General features: G+C 38.5%; 1 protein-coding gene across 2 annotated transcripts in view; it reads right to left on the minus strand.

Annotated features, from left to right (window-relative positions):
• Positions 1-11252, minus strand: part of fgf14 (fibroblast growth factor 14) — a 59627-nt gene extending 48375 nt beyond the window's left edge. Inside the window, exon 1 of one of the 2 annotated variants that reach the window (XM_088382591.1) lies at positions 10451-11252. In XM_088382591.1, coding sequence (XP_088238717.1) covers positions 10451-10541 — 91 coding nt within the window. In that variant the 5' untranslated portion in view covers positions 10542-11252. The remainder of the gene's footprint in view (positions 1-10450) is intronic. The other variant, XM_088382592.1, reaches the window with a different exon arrangement.
• Positions 11253-12082: the final 830 nt, after the last annotated feature.

The raw sequence follows: 12082 nt of genomic DNA on the forward strand, positions 1-12082 counted from the left end.
CTGTTTCACTTCACAGACAGACACACTCACAGACCCACACACAAATGACTTAGGGAGAACGACACGGAGAGAAAGCAGCAGAAAGCAAGACCACAGCAGCATAAGACTGCCTGCTGCACTGCAGCAAAAATTCACAGTCAACCTCATCCAACACACAACCTCCTGCACTAATCAACACAACCATGAACACAAGAACCTTTACATTATAATTACAACAACTGATCATTACAATGTAGTCACACTATATTATACAGTATGCTCATAAGTGATGATGTGAGAAGACTCGGGCCAGCTCTGCACATACTCGCGCGGCATCGCATAGCAAATAAAGGGAAAGTATTGCCACCATGCAAGTCCATCACATTCCTCGATGTAACGTATAATGTAAGTGAATAAATCCACAGGTTTTTTTTTGATGAATTTATCAGGCATCTTTGATATATTATATACATCAAAAACTATTTTGAAAAATAAGTATAATTTATTATATTATATAATTATGATTCTGTTTTGACAAAATTAATAATAATAATAATAATAATAATAAAACCATGCAAAAAGGTCAGGCCACAGAATGTGCCACAAATAATGCTGTGTTTTTTATAATTCTAGTTCAATTGAATACAAAAACTACGATTTGGAGTAATGAATAAATTATCAAAAGAAAACATATTGGGAAAATAATACCATCAGTCTTTGAGAAACTTAACAGACATACAGATATCTAAACATGGGTGGCATTGAAATTAATAACTCAGTTCTAAACATGTCAACTGTTGCTTCTATGTGAATTTAGGATCTTTCATGAAATGCAATAATAAATATATAAATAAATGCTACTCCTAAAACACTCCATAAACATGACAGACAAGTTATACTGATGATGTTATTGCCAGTAACAAAATAATCAATTCTTTTGCATTAGTTATTACGTTTGAGGTTTCAATTGTGCAGAAATGACCATGAGAGCCCCACAACATACAACTGCAGTTTTGTATCAAAAGATTAGTGAAGTCCCTGGTAACTTAATCACACTCACAAAGTCATGGCTGATATGGTCGGTAGGGTAATCAAGACGCAGGAGGCAGACGATCACAATGGGAGATACGCAGGGACGCCTCGAAGGCTGTATTGGGAATATGATTAAAACCAGGATAAGAGAATGCAGACAAGGTAGGGAATATGATCAGAGAAACAAAAAGAAAGGATAAATAGCCCAATTATCTAATTTAGTCTCATTTTTTACGTGTTTTTTTTTTAAACCTCCCATCTAGTTTTACTCTAGCTTTGCTCACCCAGTCTCAACCAGCGTCTGATATATTACCCGGCAATTTTGCTGCATACTGAAATTTTCATTTTGTCTTGGGTGCTATATGCATGGATGGATGGATGGATGGATGGATGGATGGATGGATGGATGGATGGATGGATGGATGGATGGATGGATGGATGGATGGATGGATGGATGGATGGATGGATGGATGGATGGATGGATGGATGGATGGATGGATGGATGGATGGATGGATGGATGGATGGATGGATGGATGGATGGATGGATGGATGGATGGATGGATGGATGGATTGGTCACTTCACATTCAAACAGCACTAGAAATTGATGCAGTCAATATATAATTCTCTACACTGTATAGTGGATAGTGAATGATTTCGAACGCCATGGATATTTCTGAAAGCAATATGATGTTGCGAGTGTGAAATATATCCTACAACGTGAGCAAATAGTCAATGTTGACCATAATTGGGCCTTTGTCAAACACCTGAGAACCCATGAGGGAAGCACGAGCAAACAGCGGTATCGTGTCGAGCTTTTCCTTCTTGAGTTAGGAAGCACAGTTCACATTATGGTCCAGCGTAATAAATGAGCTGCAGGCCAGCGGTGACTCATGAAATCATATCAGCAATCAATCATAATCAAATCAATGAGATGTACTCTGGGCACAGGAAAGTATAAGCAGGGCCTGGCGGACCTCGTCGTGTTTTCCTGCTCTCCTCGTCGGTCTAAAAAGGTGAATAGTGGTGCTGTGGATGAATGATTTGGCATCTTTTATAGCTTTATTGGAGTTACCAATTAACTGAATGGTGTTACAAGGAATGCCCATGTATCCAATGTTTTCATACAAAATAAAGAAAACAACATACTACAGTAAAAAGGTATTTGTTAAAAACAAATTTAGAAAAAATCTAAGAGTCAGAGTGTTAAAAACTGAATTCTAGTCTAAAGTAAGACAAATGTTCGTCCTCAAAAAATACTATAAAACTGATTTTATATTGTATAACAGGCATCATTAACGACACCACTAACACTAATGTGTACAGTGGAGTCAAATCACTTGAGCAAATTACATATAAGTCAACAAAAGGTGCTGAATATATTTAAATATATATATATATATACATGAGTTTTGATCCTTGACCACAAAGATATTATTAAGAGACACTGAAATTGTTTAAAGTTGTGAAAAATTAAAAATATGTCTCCTCTAAAGATCATTGTGTTCCTCTCACATTAGTATTAGCATAATACCAAGATGATATAAAAAAGTGAAACTTTGTCGGCTCCAACCCGAAGAAAATTTATATTGAAAATAATCCACAAACTATCTTGGAAGACACTGATGTTCTTCAAGCTTTAGTCAATTAGAAAGAAACACTAAAACTGTGTCGCTTAAACACATGCTTTTAAGAGGCAGCCATAAGTCTTTGTGTCGATGTAATATATCTTGCCGGTTACAAAACCCACAACTTTACTTTGGATGGCAGCCAGAGGTGTGATAATACTGAAGGGGAAGGAGAGCGTTAGAATAGAAACAAAGACACACTCACCAAGAGGAGACGTTTGTTTTGGAGAACACTGGTAAATACTAGAAATGGACACTTTATCAACGATTTACAAACGATGAATCAATTCATTTGAATCTGATGGCATTTCCTCCACAAATATTCTTAATACCTATTTCCTTGTGAGTGTTGAACTGAGCATAACAACGCTCCCAGAAGGGAGATCTCTGTGGACGTTGCTTCCCTAAAATTGCGTCTATTCACATATTGGTCTTCTTTTAGTAATAAATTACAAACCCCACTAGCAATGAAGTCGGGTGTTGTGTAACATGTACCGTATTTTCCGCCTTATAAGGCGCACCTAAAAACCTCCAATTTTCTCAATCTTATATATGGATAAAGTTTTAAAATGGGCCGTTCATTGAAGGTGCGCCTTATAGTGCGGAAAATACGGTAAATACCCTGTAATGGATCGTTTGCTTTATTAAAAAAAAATGGGGAAAAAACTTCAAAATAAGAATAAAAAAAGAGGAAAATTCTGAACACCAAATGTAGGATGATCACACACACACACACACACACACACAATGTTCTGTCGATGTAACATGCTCATTAAATGAGGCCCATCAGAGGCAGATTAGGGTTGGGAGGAAAGAAATTCGCTTTAATATGGCTGAGCTTCCAAATAAAGCCGTAAAACAACCAAAATGTAAAGAAATCACCAGTGATTTCCTTGCAACTATCATCGTTTTGCCACTCCTCAATAAGATGACACCTGCCACTTTGAATGATAAAACAAAAACAGCGATTCATTTTGTTTTTCAACATTAGCATCAGTTGTGTTGTTGTTTTCATGGTGAGCAGCTGGCTCACTTCACAGGTAGATAACAGTATCTACGCTTCTAATTCCCTCGACCACTTATCGCCTCTCTTCAGTGACAATTTACCTGCAATCTATTTTGAAGAAGAGGTTAAATTGAATGAAATGTCAGCTATTCACAATGCCTGTTTTCATTTTTCTAAAATAGCTTTGATTATATGTTTTAAAGTGATATCAGTGAGGTAAGTGTTAGGCACATTAAATGGACCAGCACAGGATAACATGACCCCTTTTAAGTGGTTACCATGGAAACCACACATTCACAACAACATCATCTGTGATGTCTTCAGTGTACGCCCCGATCCCTTACTTTCATTCGGAAAGATTGCTTTGCGCATTGAGCTGAAGGAAGCTGTTTCTTACAATTTGACACCATCTCATCAGGCAGCATTTTATGAGTCACATAAGGGATGCACCTCTGCAATAACCAAAACAAGCAAAAAAATTATGATTCACTAGATTAAAAGAGAAATTCACATTTTGGGATTCAATGGATTAAAATGTATGCTCAAATGAACTATCCAATTTCTCCATACATAAATTTGCATGGTCTGTCCTCATGGATCTTTTAATCCAAGTAGCAAGGTAGTTGACTGACTGGCCAATGAAAAGCAAGTTCTGATATTGTATGGGATGATTAACAAGTCCAGTGAATATTGATATGATTGATACATAGAGTGATTAATGTTTTAAGTGTACTCAGAGGCTTCTATTTTAGTGCTCAGTGCCTGTCCAGTGCAAAGTCTAGTCTAAATCTGCGCAGATGGCTGTTGTATTGGGTTTTGGTATTTTTGCAGATCCAATTATGACGCAGTTAAAAACGTGTTTTGCGCTGGTGTGGGCGTAAACACGACAGACTTGATTTGGAAGCAGAGATCACACAACTGTGAAGGGCACACTGAGAGACAGTTTTCCACCCCAAGACGTTGAATTTAAAAATATAGAGTAATAAAGATGATAATAAAGTATTCTTTGACTTGATTTCTAATTACTTCTACTGATTGTAATAAAGATATCTGTGTTAACATGGAGACTGTGATTGGCTGCTGACCAGTCCAGGGTGTAACCCACCAATCATAAAAGTAAACTGACCACCTTACTATAATTATTTCAACTAAGGTTTTAATTAAGATTAACATATTTAATAGAAGTACATTTGTATGAGGGGCCGTCGCTGATGCATGTTTGTTACTGAATCCGAGCAATGTGCCATGCTGGTTGGAGGCGGGTATTTTTAGCCAACGGTGCCATTCTCTCTTAATTGTAGGAGTTGTGTTTACATGTTAACCCACACGTTGGCACCATATTTTTTCTTTGTTGCTTCCAATTAAAATGGGTGTACATATATAATGCAAGCAAGTTTCTTACCAAACATATCATGCTCAAATCATTGCACCCAGCATTTTAATTCATTCAAGTTAATTTCAGCCTGGTCAAAGAATTACATGTTTGTTCTATTTAACAGTTATCTGCCAGGTGCTACTGGCAATCGGGTGCTGAGAGCATTGTGTTGTCATGAATGATGGAAAAACTGTATGTAGTGCGACCAATAAAGAGTGAGTGGTATAATTGACCAATCACTGGTGGTGAGTGTAATAAGATTCTCATGAAGATTTGTCCTGTGTACAATGACAGACCAATGAAGAGTGACTGATGTAACCAAGTAATTTTTCCTACTCGGACAATGAATGACATGGAACCCGCCCACTCACTGTTATAGATGCTCGACAGCTGTAGTCCATGCAAAAATTAGCTACTGCATTTTTATTGCTATTTTGTCAACTTGTCTTGTCTTGTTTATTATGATTTAATGTGTCGTAATACGGACTTTGAGATTTGCCTTCAAATGTAAAGTGAAATATAAATAAGAATGTATAATTATTATTATTATTATTACTATTTTTTTATCATTATTATTAATATTATTACTAAAACAGACGCCCAGTTGTACACTTTTTTATTAGGTCACACAAAACGTTGACATCTGGTCACCTTAATGAATAAATCTCGAAAATTTGTGAGGTCAAAATAAATGTCTTTTGAATTTGAGACACCACACTTTAGTTTTTGAAACAACGATCCAGTAAACTGTCAATCAAACAGCACTGGTATGTCCTAGAAAAATGGATGTTACTTCATTTAAGGATCTTTTTTTTACACCTTAATATTTTTAATATTTTACACCTTAGAATTCTCTTTCTCGGTGTGTAGGCATAGCTCGCTAGCTAACTACACTTTGCAATTGTGCTGATGCAAATGAAGAATCTCAGCACAAGTTCGTATATAATAATGAAGGTGCGTTAAACATCTGACATGAAAATAGAGTAAAGCAGTTTAACGTGATATATCCACAATTTAATATTACATATAATCCAGCAATTATGTCATTTCAAAACACGTATTTTGAAACAAAGGATGGGTTGGTTGGATGGACGGATGCATCTGAATTCACTTTACAGGGTCCTTAAATTGTATTGTCCTGTTTAATCTGGCAGCAACTAACATAAAGCGACATGAGAGATTGTTAGCAATGTACCCAAGCATTACAGATTCCGAAGGAAAACACATTGCATGTGCACTGAAGTACAGCATTACTTAAGGCCTGATGCGCCTTTGGTTAACACAATTATCCTGCGTATGACTTTAGAGGAAATTGGTGTAAAGTAAAAATACATAGTCCTGAGCCCCATAATCTCTTTTATAATGGCCATCGGGAAAAAAACGACAGCGTTAATGTTTCACTGAGTGCCCATCATTGCACAGGATAGTTCATGACATAACCTTATCCTCCAACGTTTACCACATTACTGACCTCATTAGATCACTTCCATCCATCGTGGCCAGAGTGATCCTTTTAAGTGACATTTGTAAAGTTTCAAGACGACATCTGCGTCATCGCTTACTTACTCAAGGTCTATTCCTTCCACTCAGCTGGCTCATTACTTAATTGACTTAATAAGTCCAAATTAACTGGTCAGACTGTCAAAGCTTGAACGACAAAAGACCACGTATGCATGAAAGAAGGGTCAAAAAGCAGACTTCCTGATTACTCAAAAGACATTAGGAAGATACAGACTGTACCATTTGTATTCTGGGGTGGAGGAAATGGCTCCATCATCACTCAATCATCATCACTCAGTGGAAAAAAGGGGGTGGGTCCTCTAAACAGTGAAATATATAATTATGTTTTATTAGTTTGTTTTCTGAAATGTGTCTAATTTTGGTTTGCAATACAAAGCACTGAAAAAAGGAACTGTTCATTAACTCACGTTGGGACACTCATATGTTAAGGCACCCCCAGATCAAACTTGCAATGATCCCTGAGCTGGAAAGTGAATCACCTGACTTGAAATTGGTCTTGAACTGGGTCCTAATTCCCATCATGTATTCCCAGCTTGACAGCCTTGTCAGCTTTGTCTGTCTGTTCCTACAGTTTAGGTGCAGTTACTATAAATACAAGCATAGAGCTGGAGTACCATATCTAGGCCTTTTCAGATGAAGCCTCAAGAGCAGCTGCCTCGTCGCTATGACAAGAAAAACACGCCTGGTTTGAACTGCTGTGATTTGTTTGACAGGTAACATGCTAGTTATCTCTGACGCTGCCTCGTCTTTAAAGTCCAGCTTGCTGATTCCACGCAAAAAATGTTGACGCTATTTTTTGCCAAAATGTGTGGTCAGCTTCAAGTAGCCTGGATGAGGTTCTCGCTTTGGATTCCTATAAGCTTGAATCTGAAATGATAGCGCCTGCCAACGTGATCCGTCGCAATCAGTCACTTATCAATGCCATCGTGCCTTTCACGTCACCACCATTTAGACCTTTATAACTCAACATGTCAAAAGTGAGCACTCTAACTCTAAGAAGAATGAACCAGCTGACAATTAATCAAAAACCTACATACATCACCTAAACGTATTTCACCTTACGAAATGTTTTGTCACTTCAGTACGTTTACGTTGCTACTTTATTTTGGTTTGCTGATGTTTTAGTGTTTCAGTTTGTCTTTCTATATGTGGCGACCAGTTCAGGGTGTAGTCTGCCTTTCACCTAATGACAGCTGAGATAGGCTCCAGTGTGACCCCCCGTGACCCTGAACGGGATAAGCAGTGTTGAAGATGGATGAATGGATCGCCTTCCACTCCTGCACACTGGCTGTTCATTCGTCATTCTCCGAAGACTTACAAGTGAGTGACAGACGGTGCAATTCCGTTTCCATTCCCAACACACACGGTTGCCGCTGAGCTTCAAGTTTTTGGCAAATTAAACCTGTTTTTCACTGACTTTGCGCATGTAGCGAATGTTAGTATTCCGTCAGGGTTTCTTAAAGGTTGCAAACAGTTGCAAACAGTTATTCTTGTTGCTTTTCTTTGCAACAAGGAAAACTGTTGAAGAAAACTGTTGGCGAATGTCTGGCATATGTCTTTGCGACCGTTTGCAACCTTGTATGAACCCTCGCTAACCTTTGCTGCTCGGTGAGATACAGGTTTGAGGCAAATTATGTAAATTATACCTCAACTGCAACTTTTTTTTAATGTTACTACTAGTTAGCTTGACAGATGGTGGATGGAAATCTTGCAATGAGTAAAATAAATATGCCACAAATGGCAAAACACCCAAAAATGTAATATAATACAAACATAAAATTAACAAATTACAACACTCGAGTTTCTTAATTCTGCTCAATGAAATTGTGTTATTTTAAAGGCAACCTAAACCGTTATGAAGCAGTTAATGTAAATTATATCAGCCTATATTTAGCTCAGCTAATATATAATATATAATAAATGTAATACTTAACATTTATTTCTATAATCTCAGTTATTTTCAAATAATATTTGTGTACAGTCACGAACATTGTATGTTAAGAGTCATATTATGATTTGTTTGGGGTTATGTATCCACCAGCTATTTATTATTGTGACACAATATAAAATATAATGTCTGAGTGAGAATAGCTTGAAGTTAACTGCAAGTAAATTACCTGCGAATAGAAAGCACAATTTTTCCTGTTGTGTTTTCTCTGATTGGTAGTACAAGGCCAGCGGAAAGGAAACCAAAAATAAGGTGCTAATGATTATCTTATTAAATAAATCAAAACAAGGTGTCAGAAGGTGTCTGGACTAAAGGAATTTAAGAGAGGCAGAGACTAAGAATATGCAGATTACGACTACTTTGCACATTGCAATTTAAACCAACAATCCAAATAAATTTCCATTGAAGATATATACATCATATTGTACATCTATACAATTACTCTGCACAAAACATGTTAACAGAATAAGCAATTTAAAATAGCATAATATTTTTTTAAACCTAAAAAAACTTGGTATTTGTTTCAGTATCATCAATACTGGCACCAGAATTCACTTGGTATCAATCAATACCAAAATTTCACACAGCTCTCTATAACGCAAATTCCATAGTTCTGTTTTAATTTTTTTTTTTTTTTTTTAATTGTTGCTTCAAAAACTATAGCTATCTCGTGCCATATTGTTCAGGGACACAAGAAGAAACGTAAAAACTCGAGTAAGGTAAATTGTGTGATATGGTAGCAAACAGTGAGCGGTACAAATGTTGCTAATAGTTCACTTAATGCTGAAGCAAACTTTTTGCGTCCACCCAAGGACAGACTTGATCAACCTGTATTTGGGGGAAAGAAATGGAACAAAGATATTTTGGTCTTTCAATGATCAAACCATTAGGTACAGTCTAATGAGATCCACTCAAATAAAAAAAAAAAGTGCCCAGGAAAAGATGATGCTTGCTTTTGAGTGACACTGCCAGAGAGGCATTAATTTAATAATATATTTTGGGTTTGCGGCACACTGCACTGCATCATACTGAGAACTGTTTGTTATATTTGTGTTTGAAATGCATTCGACTATGTCAAGGTGCACCTAATGTTGTGGTCTTCTTTGCCCGTATTCAACTGTTTCTCCTGCAGTGTCAGAGCGTCTCTCCATGCAGTCAGATGTTGATATGTGGTGCAGTTGCACTGTACTGCTGAGCTCATCATCTTCCATCCGCCAGGCTGCATGGAGTAACAAGTAGCCCCGCACAACACAGACACACACCACCAACACCACCAGATGCATTATTATCAAACACATCTCCTCATCCAGCCTGTTGCAAATATACATTGTTGCATTAGCATCCCCCCCACCCCCCCCCCAAAAAAAGCACTGCATTGCTTTGCCAATGCAGTGCTGCTGGTGGGGGCACGTTTAATCGAGAAGTGCTGTTGCAGTGGAGGGCTACTGCTGCTGCAGTACGAACCAGGATGCCATCATGTAGTGCAGTGGTGGGCAACATGCGGCACATGGGCTATACAAGGGCCTGTGAGAGCAGTTAATCCAACCCGCAGGACCGACAAAACCCCGTGGGGGTAAAAGCGTTCAATGTGGAAATGCTCATTCATTTCATTAGTTTGCATCTTTAACTAGGTTTGGAGAACTTCATACAAACTGAAATAAGGCCCTTCAGCCATAACTCAATGTGTAACAACTATGTATTAACTATGTAATAACAGCTAGTTTGGGAAAAGTTGCAGCTGATGTAGTGTAGCTTGTTACTTGTCCCAAAAACTGATAGTAGATGTACAGAATAAGTTGGTCATCCCCCCCCCCCCCCCACCCCCATATTCCTGCGTGTGTGTACCGCTGCAATACTGCATACATAGTATTGCAGGGTCTGTCACAAATTACAAATCGGAAGCGCAATAAAGCAAAAAAGCCACACTTAGTGTGTGATAGTGATAATAAAAATGCCGCTTACCACTTGGATTCTTGTTTTTCTTGAGACTCTTGCCACAAAGACACTGCAGCATATGCGTTCCTTTGCTGAAAATGTTCCAAAGAAACCACATTGATTGATTTGGGCGAATCCAGTGGCTCAAACACTCGGAGAGAGATGAGATCCTTGCGGTTGCATAATAATAACAATAGTAACAATAATGACAACACAGTCCTCCGCGTAAAGCTTGGCAATTGTGTCATATAGGAAGAAGAAGGTGAAAAAACATATATCCTGTCTGTGCGGGGTTTCTTGTGTTTCTCTCACGTGGCTTTATTCGTAACAATGCTGTGGTTTCTTCTTGTTCTTCTTCTCGTTCTTCTTCTTGTGGCGTCCTCAAGTAGAAAAGGTACTCTTTTAATTGCATGTGTCGCACCGGGGAGGAGACGCCAGCACGCACACACACACGCACGCACACACACACACGACACACACGCACGCACTCACACACGCACGCACACTACGCAACACGCACACAACTAAAACAATAAAAGACGCGGCGGACTTCTTCCGTGGAGGAGAGAATCATCGCCGCGTTTAGTTCATCACTCTGAGAAGCTGAAGAGGAGGTGGCGGAGGAGGTGGAGGAGGGTGGATCAGCACCGCGTCACACGCCAGGGGAGGATGCATCCTATGAAGACCCCCTTGCACAAGTCCAAATTCGCCCCCCTATAGTCACACGGCACCCATCGCAGTTTGCACGTCTCTCTGCCAATCCCGCACCGCTGCGTCTCAATGCGTGCGGATCACCCGCGTGTCTGTATCAATGCCACGCTAACTCCCCCTCCCCTCAAAATAAATAAATAAATAAATGAAGTGCATAGATCTTTTTTTTTCTTCTCTCCAGCCTGTGTTGGAAGGAGGAGGATGAAAAGAAGAAGAAAGAGGAGGGGTCACTGTAAAGTCTGGCTTTCCGTTACGTAAACACGTGGTTTGTGCCCCGTCATGTCAATGATGCTGCAAAGATTCATCCGATTCCGATATGCCATATGTGTGAATCGTAATCACAAAAGCGGCAGGCATGAGGAGGCAAATGTATGCTGTTTTTTTGGTTTCAAAACAAAAGGAACTCTGGGAAAATCAGAAGGACTTATTTCATTGGAAGTAAAGCCGAAAAAAAAATCACAGACTGTGAGTTAAGTTAAAAAGTATTATGGTCTGGCTGGGGAACACCTTGCTTCTGCGAATGCATTGCATCATCCTTGTAAATCCCCGTTCTTCCATCTCACAGCTACTGCCATTTGTCCGCTTGACAAGTCTGCACGATTTCAATCAATATAGAGCATTTTCGGTGAAAGTTGAAAAAATTAACTACCCTGTTTTGACAGAGTTGGGAGTTATAGGACCCTACAGTTAACTGTTTTCAAATGTAGAGAGTAAAAGTAGAAAGTTGTCGGAAAAAAAAGGTACAAAGTACAGATACCTGAAAAATCTTAAGTACAGTAAGAAATTATTTGTGGTTGGTTAAATTCATCACTGTTGCCATCATAAAACTTTTAAAGAAGGAGTCAACCCCAAAAAGTATTTGTATTATGTTCTGTGCAGCCCAACTACTGTATTTTCCGCACTATAAGGCACACCTATAAACCTCAAATTTTCTCAAAACCCTACAGT

Source organism: Syngnathus floridae, chromosome 8 (assembly GCF_059516105.1).
Source record: "Syngnathus floridae isolate MCC-2025c chromosome 8, RoL_Sflo_1.0, whole genome shotgun sequence".
Taxonomy (NCBI): Eukaryota; Metazoa; Chordata; class Actinopteri; order Syngnathiformes; family Syngnathidae; genus Syngnathus; species Syngnathus floridae.